The sequence below is a fragment of the Mastigoproctus giganteus genome, chromosome 9 (assembly GCF_048544385.1).
Source record: "Mastigoproctus giganteus isolate SK-2022 chromosome 9, ASM4854438v1, whole genome shotgun sequence".
In the NCBI taxonomy this organism is placed as follows: Eukaryota; Metazoa; Arthropoda; class Arachnida; order Uropygi; family Thelyphonidae; genus Mastigoproctus; species Mastigoproctus giganteus.
In genome coordinates, this window is record NC_143583.1 from 113,221,972 (window position 1) to 113,245,294 (window position 23,323).

A 23,323-nucleotide genomic window follows, 5' to 3' on the forward strand; every position below is an offset into this window, starting at 1 on the left:
TCTTTTAGTATGGATGATTTGAAATGCACTTACAATGAAATTTGAAGTCTGAATTGAGTTCTGTGATTTGTAAAAATTGTCTGCTTTAAAAAGCCTACTGAAACCAACTACAGTCAAACATCTTTGAAATGAAAATTATTGGGCTATAATGAAAATTCACCATTCTACAGTTTATAGTATGGTATCATTGTACAGTATATATAACTTGAGTGCTGTAATTGAGACTGAATCACCAAGAGTTTGTGCATGCATAACTCCTACTGTAAGCTCACAAGTAATATTACTTGTGAGCTTACAGTAGGAATATAGTATATTTAACACCAAAACACCGAAACCAAAATAGAGATTAGTTAGCTATGCTAAACATGTAATTTCCAAATGTGCAAATAACATCCTGTAAGTCTTTCGTTATGCTGCTATATGTACTTGTCCAATCTCAGAGAGAGAGAGAGAGAGAGAGAGAGAGAGAGAGTATCAATGAATGTGCTTAAGATTCATTTTGTTGCACTCATACCTTTCATTCACACTTCATGCATTCATTCTGATTTTATGCTTTTTTCTTACATTTTATATCATACTTTTTTTTTGGTTCAATTATATGTCCCCCCCCCATACATTCTCACTTACGCCCATGCTTCCATTCATTTTTTCAAGCATTTGTTTCACTTCAGTCAGAGAAAAAAAATACTTTCAAATTGGTAGATTAAAAAAAACTGTTCTTAAGGAATAATTTACAAGGTGTATATAGTGTTAATTGTAATGCGGCTCTGGGGGATTCCCCCCCCAAACTCTGCATCAAGCAATGTAATGAATACAAACTCTGATCAGGCCTGATTTATGGTTTGTGTTGTTCATTCCACCTCTTAGCCTAGGGGCCTGTGTTTACACACATAAACCTCTAGTTTACTGTACAGTGCCATGAACAGGCAAGCCGGGTAGTAGGGGGTTTAAAGCACTGGCGGGGCGAACCCTGTGGTAGCCAAGGCTACAGACTGGAAGAGTCCAGTAAAAAAAAGAAAAAGAAAAAAAAAAAGTGATACTTAGAAAGGAATAGTGGGGAGATGGCAAGTGTTAGGGGATTAAAGTGGTAGAGAGAAAGAGGGGCCAGTAGTGAAGGCACCCACTTGGATGAAAGGGGAGACATGCCAGGTCAGGTTGCCCATCCTGACCTGGGTGTAAGAGTTGATAGTTGGCAGTGGGGATTACCCAACAGGCAAAGGGAAGATGGTGCCACCCAGGGTGGAGAAGTGAGATAACAACCACCACAAGCAGTAGGAACAAAAGATCATAGGAAAATGTTGGAGTTCCATTTTTGGACACTATCCCACACCATGCTGACTAGGTAGCCACACCATGGTGTCTGCCTAGGTGGCATGGGACCATAAATGGCCCACTTGCCCACCAGTCATGGGGGGGTAGGAAAGATTCATTTTGTTTCACTCATACCTTTCATTCACACTTCATGCATTCATTCTGATTTTATGCTTTTTTCTTACATTTTATATCATACTTTTTTTTTGGTTCAATTATATGTCCCCCCCCATACATTCTCACTTACACCCATGCTTCCATTCATTCTTTCAAGCATTTGTTTCACTTATCACATATTCAGTTCCATTTTCTCTGCACTGCATCCTCAGGCACCTCATTACTATTACTATTCAGCTTCCATCTTATGGTTTGCCAACTGTTTTTAGTAATTGGTTATCCAGTTTTCTCTCTGATCGCTCACTGAGGGTGATGGTAGATGGCTGTCTGTCTTCTAATTTCTCCACTAATGCCGGTGTCCCCCAAGGTTCAGTTCTTTCCCCCACTCTTTTCCTCTTGAATATCAATGACCTTCTTCCATTGACTGGAAATCCTATCCATAGTTTTGCCGATGATAGCACATTGCATTCAACTTTCCATTTTGAGAAACCTTGTCCAGCTCAATCAGCTTCAAGTTCTCGAAAATCTGCTGCCAATTCCTTAAATGCCAATCTTCAGGTAATTCTCCAGTGGGGCAAAGACAACTTAGTTGATTTCAACCCTTCTAAAACTCAGTCTTGTCTTATATCTCGCAAAAAGGATTCTTCTGCTCCTATGCTTATCTTTAGTGACACTCCGATTTCTAGGCAAAATGATATATCTCTTTTGGGGATTACCCTGACTTCTAATCTCTCTTGGCACAAGCACATTACAAATATTGCTTCCTCTTCATCTAAAAAACTTGGTTTTCTCTTTCGCTCTAGGCGTTACTTTTCTTCCAAACAGCTGCTCACTCTGTATAAATCGCAAATCCGCCCTGCCATGGAATATTGTTCCCACATCTGGGGTGGTGCCCCCAAAACCTCTCTCAGGCTTCTTGATTCCATTCAGAAGAGGGCAGTTAGGTTAATTAACGATTCATCTCTAACAGAGTCTCTGCACTCGCTTTCTCATAGACGCACTGTTTCTGCTGCATGCCTCTTCTACAGATACTTCCATGGGCACTGTTCTTCTGAATTGGCTTCTATAATTCCCGCTCTCTCTTTCAAAACAGTCCGAACACGTGCCGCCACCAGCCAACATCCATTTACTGTCCAACTTCAAACTCACAGAACCAACTTTTCATCTTCCTCATTTATTCATTCAACTGCTGTTTTCTGGAACAACCTTCCTTCATACGTATTTCCTGAAAATTACAATCTACAGAAGTTCAAGTCCAATATCAACAAATATCTTCTTTCGTCTTCTCAACCTCCAACCCAAGCACGGTACTAAGTACTATAGGTTCTAATACCTCTCGTGTTTGGGGTTCTCATAAAAAAAAAAAAAAAAAAAAAAAAAATTTAGGTGCAGTCTCAGGTCACATGTTTTGATTGGTAAGGAGATATGCAATGATATTGATGTTATTAGTAGCTAAATTCATTTGTGCTGGTGTGTATATTCTAAAGCTATATATTTAAACAATGCTTTCTCATATTCTCAGTTACATTCATACCTTCATTCACTCTTTTTTACCAAAATTTTCATTCGCTCTCTTTCTTTTGCTTCCTTACTGGATCACTCTCTCTGTCACCATAACTTCATATTCTTTATCTTACACCACAATTTCAATTTCACTCTATCACAGCACTTTCACTCAATTCTTTTGCATTCATTCATTTTACATTGCATCCCCTTGCAACAAGCTTACTAATATTATTTAGCTGAGTTGCATCCCCAGCTGCCTGCCTGTACATCTCCCTCACCTTTATATTTACTCAGTGTGTGTGAGTGTCAGGACCCCAGGTCTCTGGCAGGGTAACCCCGGGGGTGGCCCAGTCATCAATTTTGGTTATGTCCAATCTAGGTATCTTTCAGGGTGCTGGTTACCCTGTCAGATTAAAATGACATCATCTGGGCATGGTGGGAGGCACGGGCAGTTTTAGTTATTGGTTATTGTTTGGCTGTGGGAGAGAGAGGCTGTAAGGCTTCTTCTATTATGAAAAGCTGTTCTCAGCAATTGGGATGGTGAAATTTCTCAGATTTCACCATCCCAAGTTGGAACTGTAAAGTAAAATGACTAATACCAAATGATTAAACAAAACATTTCTTCAATAAAAATAAATAAATAAATAAATTTTTTTAAATTTAAAAAAATAATAAAATAATAAAAAATAAAAGGTGGTAATTTATTTTTATTTTATTTTATGTTTAACCATTTGGTATTAATCGTTTTACTTTACAGTTCTCCCACCTTTAATTGGCTTTGCAGTTCAGCCCATAATTGCCTGAATTCATCATAACTTTTAGGGTAACCCTGGGGGGGGTGGCCCAGTCATCAATTTGTACCTTTCAGGGTGCTGGTTACCCTGTCAGATTAAAATGACATCATCTGGGCATGGTGGGAGACATGGGCAGTTTTAGTTATTGGTTATTGTTTGGCTGTGGGAGAGAGAGGCTGTAAGGCTTCTTCTATTATGAAAAGCTGTTCTCAGCAATTGGGATGGCGAAATTTCTCAGATTTCACCATCCCAAGTTTTAACTGTAAAGAAATGATTAATACCAAATGATTAAACAAATAAAATTAAAAATAAATAAATAAATAAAAAAATAATTTTTTTTAAATTTAAAAAAAAAATAAAAAATAAAAGGTGGTAATTTATTTTTATTTTAGTTTATGTTTAACCATTTGGTATTAATCGTTTTACTTTACAGTTCTCCCACCTTTAAATGGCTTTGCAGTTCAGCCCATAATTGCCTGAATTCATAACTTTTAGGATATTAACATTCTTTTGTGTATTTCTCACCTCTATCTATGCAAACTTTATCAGACTTATATATATATATATATATATATATATATAGCGAGCAAATAGAATACGTGAACAGAATTTATAAATAACTAAACAATAGAATCTAGGAGCGAGAGAAATACTGGAAATACTAAAAGGAGAAGAGCTGATTAATGCCATCAAAAATAACATGATAAAACATTACATCAGTCTTAATATGTTAAAAGCAAGTAATAGATAAGTTAGTGGCAACAGAACGCTATACTAGCCATTACTGGTCCTTAGTTCAAACCTGGAAAGGATACATATAAATAGAATAAAGTAGAGAAAATAATATAATATAATAGATAAATCATAAAGGTAGAAGATAACATAGATAAGTATGGTATGTTAATTATAACTATCTCCTATAATTAACATACCATACTTATCTATGTTATCTTCTACCTTTATGATTTATCTATTATATTATATTATTTTCTCTACTTTATTCTATTTATATGTATCCTTTCCAGGTTTGAACTAAGGACCAGTAATGGCTAGTATAGCGTTCTGTTGCCACTAACTTATCTATTACTTTAATATATATATATATATATATATATAAAGAAAGATATAAAAAGTAGATAAGTAAATAATAAATATATAGGTAACTATCTAGTTGACCTTTGAATTTCTCCATGCTGTCAGCCTCAACTACTCACAAACATAACTTGTTGCAGTAATCAGCAGCACACTGGCTAAAAGAAAACTTACTGCTATCCGGTCTAAACCTCTTCCCGTATATTTCAGTTTATGGCCCCTAGTTCTGGAATCATTTTTAACATTGAAAATTTTACCGTCATCCATTTTACTGTTACTTCTTAGAGCCTTATAGACCTAAAGGTGCCGACTATATCAAATGGAAGGTGGTGACCAACTGGCAAATTTAGGTACCTTGAATACAAGGATAACTGTGTTTTAGCAAAGTAGACATACAAATGTTATGAGGTGACTAATGTATAGTAGGCATTAGCTTCACTTCTCATCTTATGACATATGCAGTGAGCATTTACAATAGCAGATTATGACACTAGTTATTGTATTTGATTTTTCATATGGGTAGCTTGGCATGTACAATTTTTTTTTTTGACCCAGAAATTAGGAGATATGGTTTAATTGAAAAGATATAAGTTAGCCAAACATATAACTTCATGAAATAATAGTAGATTCCATCATCACAGTTAAAACTGTTTAGTACACAGAGCAGCATTAAAAATGAAAACATAAACCTAAAAGATGGCTGGCTGGATTTAAAAAGATTACTGACATATCATGAGCAAATCAGGCTTAGTATATAAAGAGATCATTCCAGTTGCTTTCAAATTGCAGAAAAAAAGTTTTTTTTTTTTTTTAACAGTATAGTGACAATTGGAGAGGTTTCAATTTGAATCCTGTCAGAGATTGAAGGAATTCATAAAGGCCTGTTCATTCAGGACTGTAGTTAGCCAGAGAGAGAGAGAGAGAGAGAGTACAGTCCACCTTTCCTGTCAGTTATTCCAGATTTTTCAGCTCGCACATCATGCAAATTGGCCAGTGAACCCACACTTGTGCAGACATAATACACAATGAAAACCATATAAAGCAGAACACCATAGCAATTGACATGCAGTGACCAAAGTAACTCATACATTGAAAATTCCTAAAAACAATGACAAAGCAGGAAAAGAGTAATTAGCTTATTTTTTTTAATACATTAACACATATGTAATATACACAATAAAGGAAAGAAGGCAACTAGCACCACAAAAAAACCCCCCATAAGTATTTTAGAAGAGTTACTTAACCATATATTACTAAACCCAAAACAATTAATAAAAAAAATAATAATAATAATCCCCTTTTCTGTCTTTCGTCCCTCATGTAAAATAATTATATGAAGCTTGCTTCACATAATTATATTATACATTACTACTTATGATTGTAAGAGCGATAAAGCTCAATATGTCCTACTAAAGTTATTATTAAAAGCTATAAGAGGAAAACTCATACTTTTATGTAGGACTGGAATTCTCTCAACCCTCACAGTTGAAGGATTATGTGATTATATGATTATACCAATAGATGTCCCATGCTTAATTAAAAACTACATTAAAATTATATAAATAGATATGTATTAAAAGGTTGTCATGTATTCACTTCTCATCCCCATTCATAAGTTCTCATCCCCATTCATAAGTTTAACTACACAAGAAAAGCCAGGGAAAGCCAATGGCCATGCCTTTTACAAAAACACAACCAAATATGAGAACTGAAAACAATTGTCGAATTAATCCTTAAGAAACATAAAATAAATGTAGATTGAATTAAAATATCCAAAAATGTAAAATTGTCTAAACTTCTTATAAGGGACCAAACTTATTCAGGTAGATTCCATGCTCACAAGAAGTAAAGTGTTTTTTGCGAATGATGTCCACCCTTTTGTATAGATAAACTTATTGAATCCTTGATATGAAATTATTTATACTAACTTATAATATTACTACTTATAACACTGCTTATAATATTACTGAAAAATTTACTCAAAAATATTACTCAAAATACTGTTATTACTGACACCATATGGCATCTCTCAAATTGTGGAATTAACTTCGCAACCGTGATGGCATGTTTGCATTACTAGGGTACCTGCCTGCCCAATGATGAGTGAGCCCCGAAATGGTGCCATCTGGGGGGTGGTGCCCACTGAGAATAAATAACAGTAGTCTCCTCTATTAGAGAAGCTTTGTTTATTTGAAATAGTGCAATACCTGGTACCTTGTTGTGAAGGTATGCCACAATATGAGATAAAATCAAACGATGCCTTTACACTACTTATGGGTAAGTTATGGTGTATTTACACCAATATTATATAGTATCTTATTTAATAAATTCAAAACATTATTAACTATACATCCTTTGTAATTTTTAAGATGTCATCCAAGTATCTACCATAAAATGTTAGATTTGGGAGAAACGGTGTTAAATATAACTGTTTGATTTTATTAAGGTAAATTTCAATAACTAGTCCGCTCGGGCTAAGACACATCAGTAATCCAAATTTTTTTTATAAATTTTAGATTGAAAATGAATATAATTAGCTTGAACAAGAAATTTAATTAGGTAAAATATTTCATTTTTTTGGTAAATTAGACATATAAAATTACTGAATCATCATTAATTAGTTCCCACATTGTGTCGAATGCATACTCAACATGTACATTCATGTACAAAGAATAATTTATCATCTTTATTTAACTTTTTCTCTTTTAACGATTAAATAACATATCCGAATTCTTTAAACTAAATATTAGTGTCGAACGTAAAAGTTTGATAATCTCATATAAATATATCACGAGTGATGAAAAAGTGAATTTCTATAAGAGACAATGGGTCTAATTGGATGTCTCGTTTTGTCAACTTCACCTGTCCAAAAAGAGTGGGTACATTATTAGTTCTAGCCTTTAGATTTTTTAACAGTGCCATCGAAATATAATCTTTTTTCCTGTATTCAGTTAACATTCTATTAAATTGTTTAATTAAGTCATTGAACATTGTTTTTTCTATAATATTGGTAAGTGGAACTATCTGATACAATATTTGAGTCTGTCTATGTAATCACTTTTATTTAAAACAATTACCATATTTTCTTTGTCTGCTTTCTGTATGATAATATTGTTATTCTGTCTTAATTTCCGTAGCCCAATCCCCTCTTCTTTAGATAGCCTAGGTATATAAGGGTCCCTTAGATTGATTAATAACCCCATTAATCTGCTGTATTAGTCCCTCCTCATTTTTTGCATTTCTTAACCCATATTCAAATTCAATAACTGTTTGTTTTATGGGGAGTAGTCTAGGAGGTAAATTGTAATTAAGACCCCTAAGATTTATTTGCGGTGCAGATAAATCATATGAAGATAAATTAACAACACTGTGGTCAGTATTGTTATCCTGTGTGTATCAAACCTTTACATTCGACACTAATATTTAGTTTAAAGAATTTGGATATATTGTTTAATCAGTTAAAAGAGAAAAAGTTAAATAAAGGTGATAAATTATTCTCTCTAGATGTAGTTTCTTTGTACACGAATGTACATGTCAAGTATGCATTTGACACAATGTGGGAGCTAATTAACGATGATTCAGTAATTTTAAATAAGTCTAATTTACCAAAAAATGAAATATTTTACCTAATTAAATTTCTTGTTCAAGCCAATTATATTCATTTTCAATCTAAAATTTATAAACAAATATTTGGATTACTGATGGGTCTTAGCCTGAGCTGACTAGTTGCCGAACTTTACCTTAATAAAATTGAACAGTTATATTTAACACCGTTTCTCCCAAATCTAACATTTTATGGTAGATACTTGGATGATATCTTAATAATTACAAAAGATGTATAGTAAATAATGTTTTGAATTTATTAAATAAGATACATACCAGACTTAATTTTACTTTAGAAATAGGAGAAAATCTACAGAAAAAAAGCTATAAATTTACTAAATTTTTCTTTAACTAGAGTTGATGAGAATATACGTTTTAAAATTTATAGGAAACTGACAAATACTGGCAAATTCTTATACTGTTCTAGCTATCATCCATTTACATTTAAAAACTAAGCATTATTTTTAATCAGTTTTACAACGCATACAAATATAGCTCTACGCAGGAGTTATTACTAGATGAACTTATGGAATTTGCAATAAGATTTCTAAATAGGGGTTGTACATTTGGTACTATTATGAAGATAAGATGACAAGCAAAACATAAACTTGAGACTGGTATAATGAATAACAGATATAAGCAGAAACATTTTATTAAGGTTCCATATATACAGTACTGGCATAAACAATTCATTAATATTTTGAAGAACACTGAATTTAAGATTATTGCCCAACCGACAAGTAAACTCCATGATGTTTTAATGTTTAGAGTGGTCAGCTCCGTTTCAACCATGGATGCACACAATGTAGTTTATAATATTAATTGCGGTGAATGCAATTCCTCGTACGTTGGTTCAACACAAAATTACCTTTCAATGAGGATACAATAACATGCGGCATCTGTTAAGGCTAGAAGGACATGTGCTTTGGAACTTGCCTTCCATGCTATCAGTGATAGCCATGTGTTCCTTTTTAATGAAGCAAAAGTTTTAAATACACAGCAAGAATATATTAAGTTATTAATTGCTGAAATGCTGGAAATGAGGTTAAATGCAAATTCCATTAATGTTTGTAGGCCTTACGCTATTTTGGACTCATGGACTGTTACATGCATGTGTGAACTTTTTCTTTTTTTTTTTTTTTTCTTGTTAGTTGTTGGTGCATCAGCTTCTATGGCCATAATGCGCCTCCCAAAGTTTTTGCATTTTACTGTGATCCAAGCCTGAGGCGGGATTTTAACCTGCGACCTTTGGGTTGCCAGGCAGGCACTTTACCCACCTGGCTAGCCTGATCGGCATGTGATTCACACATTGGTTAGTATAAATAATCTCGTATCAGGGATTCAATAAGTTTATGTATACAAAAAGGTGGACATCATTTGCAAAAAACACTTTACTTCTTGTGAGCACGGAATCTGCCCAAATAAGTTTGATCCCTTATAAGAAGTTTAGACAATTTTATGTTTTTAGATATTTTAATTCTATGTACATTTATTTTATGTTTCTTAAGGATTAACTCGACAATTATTTTCAGTTCTCATGTTAGCATGTGACATTGGTTGGGTTTTTGGGGGATGTTGATGGCTGTTGGCTTTCCCTGGCTTTTCTTGATGTGTTATTTTGGGGATGAGAATTGAATACAAGACAACCTTTTAATATATATCTATTTATATAATTTTAATTTAGTTTTTAATTAAGAATGGGACATCTATTCATATAATCATATGATCGCACAATCCTTCGGCGCCTCCGTAGCCAGGTGGGCAGGATCAGCAGTGCATGGCACACGCTTCTTGATTAGACTGGGGTTTGAGCCCGTGACCACCAAATACGGAGTATGTGGAAAGGTCAGGGAATGACCACCGCATATCCCCGGAGCAATATGGTTTTTAGGAGCATTAGTTGCTAATGCTCCTAAAAACCAAATAACAAACAAACAAAAACAACACAATCCTTCGATTGTGAGGGTTAAGAGAATTCTGGTCCTACATAAGGTGAGTTTTCCTCTTATAGTTTTTAATTATAAGTTATATATTACGTATTAATTATGATGCTCATTACAATTCGTATTATGTGTCTGATTAGGATTAAAGAACAGTGTGGAAATATTAAAGTTAGAACCATGTTCACTGTTTGTCCTGTGCCTATTAGCCATTATAATAATATTACTATGGTGGTTTTTTTTTTTTTTTTTTGTTTATTTGTTGCTTGTTTCTAAAGCTTCTATATTTATAAACTAATTTCTATTTCTATCTTTTAACTAGGTTACTGTTTTACATTCTATGCAAGCAGGATATATGGATAAAGCTCAGAAATACACTGATAAAGCTTTGATGCAAATTGAAAAGCTTAAAAGTAAGAGTTTTGAGCTTTAATACTAGTGTGGTCTTGTTTTTAATTTAGAGCTGCAGCTTATATTAAATATATTTTATTGATAAATAGATTGTAATCAAACATGTGTCGTTAGTTAAACACATAGTTGAAACTGTTTGGCTGGAAAATGTAATAATATGGAGTCAATTTCATTTGGCCCAATTGTGAAAAATTCAAAGATGTGGACATGCAATGGAATACAAATTTTTGGATTTGGTAAATGTCTTCATATTATTTTTGGGTTGATGTTTTTAAAATTAAAAGAGGTGGGGACTTTTTTGCATTCAAACTTAACGAGGTTCAAACTCATGGTCCTGAGTAATTGTTTTTCCAATTATTTAGTAAATAAATATATATATAATAAAATGCCATATTTCCTTCCAAAGGAGTTAAAAATAAAAAAAAAAATGTATGAATAAAGCCACACTATACACAAGTTATAAATAGTAAAAGAAAAAAAAAATTAATTTGAAGGATTGTACATTTAATAAAAATTTCATTTCCAGTATTGTATGTATATAGGTATTACAGGTGGATATCAGTATGTTTATCTTTTGGATATTGTATCACATATTTATTTAATTCATTAAACTGAACTGTTGTTTTGATCAAGCACAATTGGCAAATCAGATTAAAGTATATTTTTAAGATTCATTGCACAGGTGCCACCTGGCCAAGTTAAATTGGCAATTCCTGGCACTAGGAAATATAGCAAAAGCCATATGATTTCTATTCTGCACTGAGTTGTGCTGGTAGCTTATAGCTCATAGCTATATGTCATGATACCGGGAACTATTTATAAGTAAAACTCCGGGGAGAGGGAGGATATGTTAAATTTTTGTGACACACCAGTTGGGAATGCCTGATCTAGGTTTTTGCACTTTTATTGAAATTGCATGAACAAATTGATTGGTGATGTGGCATCTTGTGGCAACTCCCTGTTGGAAGTCATTAAGCTGAATGACTTGAGCACCTATTGTATTTTGTTGCTCTGCTTACTTCTATAGTGTAAACATAATTGCTCTTATGCCTATTCCTGACGTGTTGATGGCAAATGTGATTAATTATTCCTAACTCTTGGGGCTGTCTGGCACTTTTTGGCATACAGTCAGGGTTCCTTCTTAGCTGCATTCCTGCACAGTGGTTTTGGAAGCGTCACACACAAATTTTTTGAGCATGCACTACATTCTGGAATACAGCTGAACATGGCTGCACCTGGGTTCCAGCCTACCAGGAGGTTCACACAATTTCTATTACTGGAATACAAATTATGCCTTGTAACTACTAGGAACTATGTGTGCAGGAAAATCAAGAGAACCACAACAATACAATTCAAAGAAACTATTTTTCAGGAAAAATGTATCTTCAAATACTCATGGATAAGAGATATGACAATTCCATTGTCATACTGTCATTAAAAGATGTATGAGGGAGGTGTATAAGGATTATGTACCAAACATTCACCCTGTAGTTTATAATATTTGTTAAAACTGTCAAGATTGGTTTTCATAAAGCTAATTTTATATTTGTAAAATCTATTTTATCTAATATTTGTAATTATCTGTTATTAAATTGTTTATTTTTTTCCAATTCACATGTAAAATCACACATAATTATTATAGTTAATGATTGTAATTATTAATTATTTTTGTATGCTGACCAACTGTGCAACAGTTGGTCAGCATACAGGTAAGCACACACAAAGCGATATTCATTCCATGTACTGAGGGGAAAAAAATTAGAGGGAACTCTGCATACAGTGTATATATGCGTGAAATATATATATATATATATATATAAGTGTCACCAATGAAAGTAAAATAAAATAAAATAAAAATAAAAATAAATATAGATGGAGAAGTTATTAAACACAAAATGCCGAGCCTAGTTGAAGAAAAAAGAAAAAGAATGTTAAGAACCTATATAAAAAATAAAAAAAAAATTAAGTAGAATTAAATCTGAATTAATGCCGAATTAACAGGCCAATCATATGTACAAAAGCTGAAAGAAAAAGAGGGGAGGGTAATAGAAATAAAAATTAAAGAATTAAAAATAAAAATAAAAATTGGTACATAGATCAGGTATTTCATCAGGGGGCTACACCTGATCATGTACCAAACACTGTGTTTCTATGCAAACTCATGCTGATGGAGACGCTATAGAAATGAAATGGATATAAAAATTATTTTTAAAAATTTTTTAAAAATTTTTTTAAATCTCCAGAAACATGAGTGAGGTAGCCCCAATGCAGTGTATTTAGATTAATAAATTAAGTAACTTGAGTTGATAGTATGTAAGAACGCAAACGCAGTGTGTTTAATTTAATAAATTAAGTAGAAAGTGTGTAAGAACGTAAGTTTAAATCAAAAGTATGTAAGTTAAATAATAATGAATAACAAGGTAGCGGTATAGAAAAAGGAAGCAATGCAAGGTAGGGGTGGGAAAAGAAGTTAAAAATATAGAGGCGAAGATAGTGAGAATAAGAAAAGTGAGAATGTCCGAATCACCCTCGTATTACACTAATAGTTCAACGGACGGAAAAAACGAAGATCAGAAAGTAGAAAGATGTAAAGAGAAGGAAAAGAGTTTAAAGGATACTAGGCAAGCTGGGTGTGTAAGTACCCAACCTCATAGAGAGGGCCTTGGCTGTGAGAGTGTTAGTAGAAGTGGAAATTAATACCGCTAGCTTGTAGTGTATATTTTGAGTGAAAGACATGAAATATAATAAAAAATATGAAGAGGAGAAAAATTAAATACCTATGATATTTGGCAGAAATAAGTTGAGTGAAATATAATCAAGAAATGAAGATACAAATTTGCGATCATGATTAATAAGATACAATTATGCGAATATGATTAATAAGAATGGAATGTAAACAGAGGGAAAACTATGACAACGATGGTGGAGTTGCTCAAAAGAGAAGAACTATGGGAGCCCTCTGTGGTCAAAATAAAATAGAGAAAATAAGATTGGACATAAATAAATACTGATATTAAATTACGAAAAATGAAAAGAAAAACTTAGGAAGTGAAAGAACACGAACATCGTTCTAATAGAAGTCATTATGTGTGATCACTTTCCAAGCAGTGGAAATACCACCATTCAAATATACAACTATACAGGTATCGAATTAACCCTAATCAAGGTGGAACATGGTGAAACCGAATTTTTCTTTAATGAAATCAGAGAGATTTTTTATAATAAAATTTAAAAAATTAATAGAAATGTCATTATTGCGAAGTTTGGTATAGAGATCATTCAAAGCACCAGCGAAAAGTGATTGATTGCTACTAATATTAGCTAAACGGATAATTTGTGTGTAGATTATATTTTTATGAACCTTAATCGAAATGTTTGAGTTCCAATTTGTTAAATAGATAATATTAAAATTAAATTCGCTTCTTTTGTCGAATAGTTCCAAAATAATGACGAAGAGGAGGACTATTTAGAGTAATACTTAAATCTAGAAAATTTGCATGTCGGTTGCCAAGGTTTTCTAATCAAGAAGCGTGTGCTACGCACACGCTTCTTGATTAGACCGGGGTTCGAGCCTGTCACCACCAAATACGGAGGATGCGGAAAGGTCAGGGAATGACCACTGCATATCCTGGAGCAATATGGCCTTAGTTGCTAATGCTCCTAAAAACCAAAAAAACATAACAAATATAGATAGATGAAGGTAGATCACAGACATCAACTGTATTATTAAAAATCTCATCAAATAAATTATTGTCTCTGGTTGGGAAAGAAATAATGAGTTTAAGATCAGTACAGTAATACTTCAGTTAACAAAGTAGATGTGTTCCAGAACTTTAGTTTGTTATAAGAAAACTTGTTATTGGAGGTAGAAATACTGTAGCAGGAATACAGGTATGTTCCTACACTTAAAAGTTCAAAATAAATTTATTTGAAATGAAAATTGCATATCATGTTACGAAATACAGTATAAAAGAAAACTTTCCAAAAGTCAAGTAAAACAGTAAACTTAAAATCTATTATGAAAAAAAAAAAAAAAAAACCACTGATCTACACTGTTGCTCACTTAAGGCTTCTTCAAAGTCACTTAATTTAAACAATTGGAGAAGATCTCTGTTGTTAACATCTTTCTGGCGGAAGAACCTCTTTGTAATTTTCTGAATTTTCTTTTTCATTTTCTTTGTCATTTACTTGTTGCTCCATTAACTCTTGGAGTTCCTCGTTCATTGGTGTCTCACCCTATCTTTTCATCAACTTCTGTGCTAATTACAGGAATTTCATTTTCTACTCCATCACGTTCTTTAACATCATTGGCCCACACTTGTCACCAAATACCATTAAAATGCTGATCTGTCACTTCATCCCAGGCCTCTGATACTGTTGATTGCTTTCGCAGTGTAATTTTTCCAGAAGTCTTTGATTGACCATTGTTGACCATCATTAGCCTCAAGAAATTGACTAAAAGTGCATCTCAGATAGTAGGCTTTAAAGGCTGCTATAATGCCCTGGTTGCAGCAGCTAAGTTGTTTGTCTGGAGAAACATCACTTCGACAGGAATCCATGTTTGAAGGATGGCATGGAGCATTGTCCAGAAGCAAAAGTGCCTTGGGTTTGAAACTATTTCATTTGCAATAATGTTGGACAGCAGTACAAAAGTTGATAAGCCAATCAGTAACAAGTCCATTGTTACTCAGGCTTTTCTGTTCAATTTCCACATTACTGGCAAATTAGGTTTGACAATCACTTCATATCTCAAGGCCTTTCAGAATGGTAAAGAAGAATTGGTTTTAGCTTTATATCCCTAGATGCATTTGCGTCCATCAGCATTATTAATCGATCTTTGACTGCTTTAAACCCGGAAGCTTTTTTCTCACCTTGGGAGATGAAAGATTGTCTTGAAACTACAGGCCTATTAATTGCATTTACAAGTGATAGTCATTTTTATAATTAAGATAATTTCAAAAATCAGTGTATGAGGAGGCAAACATCCAACAAGATTTGAGGTGATTTGAATGTAAACAAGCTGAAGAAATTCTCTGGAATTTGGTTCCATCAATTAATGAAGCTCAATCAAATAAACATATATAAAGGTTGAGGATGACTACATCATAAAAGAAAGTAACAGAGAATTTAATTTTTTTTAGTATTTTAAAAAAATTTAATTTTTTTACGAAATTTTGATTTTATCTTTGATAGTAATTTCTAACGTTGGGCTATAAAGCAAAAAGAGTAAAAAAATAATATTTAAAAGCATTTATGTATGTAATTTTTCAGTTTTTACAAACTAACAAATTCTTCCAAAAAAACTCACTTCAAGTGGTGTACATATTTTTCAAAAACTCACTAAAGAAAGGGGTATTGTGATTTATGCCCTGAAGTGGTAAAAAAGGACTTGTCATTTCCCTTGAAAAAAGAATCTGTGCAAAAATTGTTGATTCAAGGTTAATGACAAACTTTCTCTAGTTTTACTGGAGTAGTTTTTAAAGTTAAATTTTACATGAAAGCACCTATCAGGTGCTGTGTCGCCATTCATGGAACTTTTTGTTGAGTGGTCATGCTGTTTCTCACAGGTGCTGCACAAAAAATAAAAAAAGAAAATAAAGAAGTATATACACTCAGCGATCACTGAATTATGACCACCTACCTAATACTGTGTCGGGCCACTGTGTGCATGGATAACAGCTGCCATTCACCTAGATATTGACTCCTCTAGATGTCTAGGGGTTGTCCTCAGGGATCCGTTCTTGGCCCTGTTTGCTGGAACGTGGTCCTTGATGGATGGCTAAATGTCCCTCATGATGATATTGTCAACATTGCCTACGCCAACGATCTTGCCTTGCTTGTACCTGGGAATTCTCGTCTAGAATTGGAAATTAAAGCAAACCACATCTTGGATGATCTTCACATGTGGTGTTCCCTCCATAAACTCTCCATTTCAGTCCCTAAAACTAAACAGGTTCTTCTGAAAGGCCTATTGAATCGTAATCGTCCCCCTGTGGTTAAAATTCTGACCAGGCTGTTAAATTGGTAAGTGAATATAAATACCTTGGGGTGGTGATTGATGATCGTTTATCTTTCATTCCCCATTGTAAGTACCTTCGGCAGAAAATCCGTTCTCTTACCAGCTGGCTGTTGCGTCTTGCCCGTTCCCTCTGGAATCTTAAGTCGTCTTCTCTTGGTCTTTACTACAAGTGTATCTTCATCCCCATCGTCTGCTATGGTGCTGGCGCTTGGGGCTTCAGAATTCTTAATTCACTGGTCCAAAAATACCTTCTGCAGGCGCAGCGGTCCTTCCTTCTCTATACTTGCAGGGCATGTAGAACTGTTTCTACTGATGCCCTGCTTGTTATTAATGGTCGTCTCCCTATCTACCTGGAAATTATATTGCATTTCTTGTCTTACCATAGGAAATCTCTCTCTCCTGCCTCGGTGGGAGATTTTGCTAATAATTATGAGAACTCTACAAATGTTGATCTGGCCAGACTTTCCAATCTTGCTTTGGAAGAGTGGCAACACTCTTGGGATGATTCCTCTCTCGGCAGAATCACATACGCTTTCTTTCCTCGTGTTTTTATTAAAGATAAAAACTTTAACTGGCTTCAACTTGGGTTATTTCCCACTTTCTTAATCACGGGACATGGAATTAATTCTCGTTTATATAGATTTGGACTCGTCCCCTCTCCTCTCTGCTCTTGTGGCTCTGAGGAGACGGTTGAACATATTGTCCTACATTGTAATTTATATGTGGATTTAAGACAACAATTGTCTATCTGTACAAATGTATATAATTTAGATGATTTTTGGCGCCTGGTTGGGTCGGCGGACTCTCTTTCTGCCTTCTCTTCTTTTGCTAATTGTGTCTTCCGGAGAAGAGCGGCTTTATCAAGGAATAACCCTTGATTTCGTTATTTGTTCTTAATATTTATATATATTACTGTATTGATTTTTTTTTTTTTTTTTTTTTTTTTTCGAGAGGAGTTTCTTCCTTGCCTAAATTGTCTTGTGTTTTGGACGCAGAGTTTTTGCGTCTTTTTCTGGAGACTTGTTTCAGGTTTTTGCCTGGCCGAGTGGGAGAGATGGACCTCCCCTCTCCCACTTCGAACTCTGTCCGGGTTGCCTGAAATTATTTTCTGTGTTAAATTGTATGTATTTTGTAAATACTGTAATTATCTTGTTAATATCATGGTGCTTTTGTTTGATTTGTTGTTTGCTCTCAGAATTGAGAGTAACTGATTTTATTGTGTTTTAAATCAGCAGTTAATCTTAAATGTTTATATTGTACATTACTTGTGTAGTTAGCTCATTATGTTGAAGAGACAGTTTTTCTCTTCTTGCGTTGTCTGTTTGGCTCTGAGGAGTGGGATGGACCTCTCCCTGCTCCCTCAGATCCAACCTTCAGTTGGCTGTTCTGGTTGAGTGAGATGATTTTCCTCTCTAGCCTGTCTTACTGCTGGCTGCTTTTCTTGCTGCTTGTGTTTTGATTTAATTTTGTTTTCCTGCGGGGCTGATTATTTGTTGTATTTTTCTTTCCTGCCTGATTGCAGCTGCAAACAGTTGGGTTTTTGCTAGTACCATATAGTTCTTAGTCTAGCATTTTTTGTTGTAAATGGGTTTTGGTTCTGAGGGGTGGGATGGACCTCTCCCCGCCCTCTCAGATCCAATTGCTTTGTTGGCAATTGACATCCTTTTTTTTTTTTTTTTTAATGCTTACCTATGCATTATTGTTAATTCTACGTGTCTTGTTATTTGAAACAAATTTTGTTTTTCGCAGCTTGTGGTAGCAGCTTTGCACTTGCTGGTTATGTACATATGTTTATAGATTAGATTACTTGTGCAGAGACATCTTCTCTGCATATTAATTAATTATTGTTTAATACTTAACTTATTATTTTGATCTGTTATACTTAGATTTAAATTTAGAATTGCTTTTGATTCGGTTAACTAATTTATTTGTACAGTATTTATTGGTTTTGCCTTTGGCATATATTTGCCTTGGGTGAGTTCTGTTTGTCTCTTTGTGTTTTGTATATATGTTTCTAAATTTCTTCTGGATGACTATTTCTGTTAATTTCTTGGTTGACTAATTTTCAGCCAAGATTTTAATTACTTTGTAAATATTGTATATTTTACTCTCTGCTTATGCAGTGTAATTTGTTAATATGTTTACTGCTATGTTTCATATCGGTGACATAAGTATTTATTATTTATCTTAATTTATTCTTTTTTTTTTTAAGTGGCTATCTAATAGCCACTTGTACATTACCTATGTTCTTTCCTTGAGACTTTTCTTTTTCCCCTTGTCGGTGCAAGTTGGGCTTCCTTCCCGGCTTGGGGAATCTTTCTTTCAAATGTACAAGCCTTCAGGCTTCAAAATTTTACCTCTTCAAGCTCTCTCGCTTGTTAGATTTTCCAACTAGTGTTTTCCTCTTTCCTGTTTCTTCTTTTCCTGAGAGAGTGTTTTGCTCTCATTTCTTCTTCTACTTTCTTTTCTCCTACTTTATCCTCCCTATTCATTATTTACTATAACCGGGATTCCACTTGTTGGAATCCCACTAAGTGTAATTTAGATAGTTCCTGGAGCGCCTCCACGTGGCTAGGGACGGGAGTTGGGACGCAGGTAGCTTGCTCCCTGCCTCCCGGCTGCTAAGACTCCAGGGCCGGCAAACAACAACCATCACAACACACATATATACTTACACACACACACACTTACACACACTTGCCGGCTATAAATAACCTACAGATGCTACAGCGGTATATAGGGGTAACCCTGGAGGCCGCAATCAATACAAGAATACCTTGTCCCTTGTCCTCTAGATGTCTGTAGGGATCTGCAGCCATTTTGCCTACAAGGCTTTCCATGGTGTTGCATGTATGCCTCACTTCCCATTCCAAAACAACCCACAGGTGTTCAATTGTATTGAGGTCAGGCGAATTTGGAGGTCAACCAAGGTTAGTGATACCTTCACTGTGTTTCTCAAACCACTCATGATACAGCGCATTACAGGTAATTCCTGAATTTACAAGTTAATTCGTTCCTAGGGTGCGCTCGTAAAGCGGGAATTTATTCTCATAGACAATGTTAAAAACAAGGGTTACGTTCTCAACAATGAAATTAATTAGCTAATTAGTTTATGTTTAAACAATGATTGATTTATCCAAAGAAATGAAAACATAGCCTGTAAAATCAAGTAAATTATAATTTAAAGAAATTATTTATGACTTAAAAAATGTTAAAGAATGTTTATTCTTCATCATCGACTAAATGCACACTCGTTGATCACCCATTATTGGGTCAGCACTCATTATTGGTTTGTTGCATAAGGAGTCATCTTCAGAAATGCTTCAAGAGGCGTTTGTTTCCAAGATAATCTCTTGTCTTTCCCTTATAATTTTCATGATAGCATGCATAAACATTTTTAAATGGCACTCACTAACTAACAAGATACGTGCAAGAGAGATTGCAACTAACGCAATTTGCAGGGAATAACAAGTTTACGAAGCTTAAAAAAGAAAAGAAAGAAGAGAAGATTCTGAAAATTTATTTGTTTTTTACATGATTTTAGATTGCAGTGAAGGGGGAAACACATTTCAATCTAATAACGTAAAAATCCACACAATTCCAGCTATCGGTATTTTCACAAAAGCAATAAAATTGAGTTTACTACCTGTTTATAATTGTTTGCACTAACAAAAGCACAATAAACTGAAAAGTGCAAATTGTTTTCATTGTTTTATGGTCCAGAAAATGTGCTTTAGAAAAATATCACAAAACAGAAGATGTGATAATGATGAAAGTGTAGTGCATTTGATGATTTGAATTTGGCACCCAATTCAATTTACATTATAAAATGACCTTTTAGAAAGATAAACATCTTAGCTATACAGCAAAAATTTCTTTTTTTCTTTCTTTTTTTTTTTTTTTATGAAAACCCCAAACATGAGAGGTATTAGAACCTATAGTACTTAGTAGCATGCTTGGGGGTGGAGGTTGAGAAGACAAAAAAAGATATTTGTTGACATTAGACTTGAACTTCTGTAGACTATAATTTTCAGGAAATACTATGAAGGAAGGTTGTTCCAGAAAACGACAGTTGAATGAATAAACGAGGAAGATGAAAAGTTGGTTCTGTGATTTTGAAGTTAGACAGTAAATGGATGTTGGCTAGTGGCAGCACGTGTTCGGACTGTTTTGAAAGAGAGAGCAGGAATTATAGAAGCCAATTCAGAGGAACAGTGCCCATGGAAGTATCTGTAGAAAAGGCATGCAGCAGAAACAGTACGTCTATGAGACAGGGAGCGTAGAGACTATTAGAAAGGGGTCATTAATTAACCTAACTGCCCTCTTCTAAATGGAATCTAGAAGCCTGAGGGTGGTTTTGGGGGCACTGCCCCAGATGTGGGAACAATATTCCATGGCAGGGCAGATTTGCAATTTTTACAGAGTGAACAGCTGTTTGGAAGAAAAGTAACGGCGAGAGCAAAAGAGAAAACCAAGTTTTTTAGATGCAGAGGAAGCAATACAGTAAACCCCCGCTACTCGCGGTATCTGTATTCGCGGTTTCGCATATTCGCAATCGCCGATTTAATATAAAATGAAACCTAAAAAATGTGAATTTTAAAGTGCCGTGAATATTTTCCGCCATAAAAAAAAAAAAAAATGGGCATGGCTAAAATTATCTTTCCCGGTCAAATCAGCGCTCAGTGGGTGGGGGGGGAGAGAGGCGAGCGTGGATGTTTCTCGCTAATCCTTGTTCAGTATGTGTTGTGCGCTTGTCATGGAAGGTTTCGTCGTTTGCTTTAAATTTATATGTTTATAAATTGATATGCTTAGAAAAATGATAGATCTACCATTTTGCAGTGTAAAACACTTTTTCGAGTCTGTTAACGGAAGAAAGTGACTTTATTGTGGACAAGTTCTTTCTAACCCCTACAAAAATATGGGCCGACCGGACTAGCCGGGTGGGTAAATTGCCTGCCTGGCAACCCAAAGGTCGCGGTTTGATTCCCGCCTCGGGCTTGGATCAAAGTACTGCAAAAAACTTGGGAGGTGCATTATGGCCACAGAAGCCTATGCGCCAACAACTGCCAAAAAAAAAAATATGGCTATGAATAATAAGAGAAATGTGAAAATATCAAAAGAAGGTGATGACATTAGCGAATAAAATTAAGTTATCAGATAAAATATCTAATGGTGAAAGTGTCTCCTCAGTGGCAAAACATTATAAAATCAATGAGTCAACGATACGATCAATCAAAAATCGGAAGAAAAAATCTGCCGTAGTGTCCGTGAAAACGCACTAATTTCTTCAAAAATTTGCTCTGTAACTCGTGATGTTAAATTAGAAAAAATGGAAAAGGCTTTAAATCTGTGGATAGAAGAGCGAACTCAAAATAAAATTCCGTTAAGTTCACTCATCATTCGTGAAAAGGCAAAATTCCTTTATTAACACTTTAGCGAAACTGGTGATAGCACTGGCGGGATAAGTTTTTTAGCTAGCAAAGACGCTGGTTTGAAATTTCTAATAAATATTACAATTAATATTAAATTGTTTCTTATTTTCATTTCGATGCCATATGCTTGCATTTCACTATGTACTGTCATATTATGAAGTCATATACATAATCATATTATGAAGGTACAGATAATACATACATAGACAAAATTTTAGACTAGTTTTTCTTATATTTCATACTTTGGAATGGAACCCCTTTATTACTATGGGAGCCATAACTCAGTATTTGCGTTTTCGGTATTCATGACATTTCTCAGGAATGTAACCCCCTCAAATAGCGGGGGTTTACTGTATTTGTAATGTGCTTGTGCCAAGAGAGAGAGAGATTAAAAGTCAGGGTAATCCCCAAAAAAGATATATCATTTTACCTAGAAATCGGAGTGTCACCAAAGATAAGCATAGGAGCAGAAGAATTCTTTTTGCGAGATATAAGACAAGACTGAGTTTTAGAAAGATTGAAATCAACTAAGTTGTCTTTGCCCCACTGGAGAATTACCTGGAGATCAGCATTTAAGGAATCCGTAGCGGATATTCGAGAAGTTGAAGCTGATTGAGCAGGGCAAGGTTTTTCAAAATGGAAAGTGGAATGCAATGTGTTATCATCAGCAAAACTATGGATAGGATTTCTGGTCAATGGAAGAAGGTCATTAATATACAAGAGGAAAAGAGTGGGGGGAAAGAACTGAATCTTGGCAAACACCAGCATTAGTGGAGAAGTTAGACAACAGTGAGCCATCTAATATCACCCTCAGTGAGCAGTGAGAGAGAAAGCTGGATACCCAATTACAAAAAACAGTTGGCAAACCATAAGATGGAAGCTTGTTTAGAAGACCATTATGCCAAACACGATCGAAAGCCTTTGAGATGTCAAGAGCAACTGCTTGCGTTTCACCAACCTTTCCATTGAATTTGTCCATAAATGGGTAACATAAGCCAGAATATCACCAGTGGATTGACACTGAAGATCGCCAGTGTGGATTCCGTCAGTGTCAATATCACCAGTGGATTGACACTGATGGAATCCACACTGGCGATC

General features: G+C 34.5%; 1 protein-coding gene across 1 annotated transcript in view; it reads left to right on the forward strand.

The window, feature by feature from the left end:
* The window catches only part of Mau2 (Mau2 sister chromatid cohesion factor), a 289,027-nt gene that overhangs the window by 142,920 nt on the left and 122,784 nt on the right, over positions 1-23,323 (forward strand). Inside the window, exon 9 of the mRNA XM_090380613.1 lies at positions 10,686-10,776. Within this exon, the coding sequence (XP_090236739.1) occupies positions 10,686-10,776 (91 nt within the window). The remainder of the gene's footprint in view (positions 1-10,685; positions 10,777-23,323) is intronic.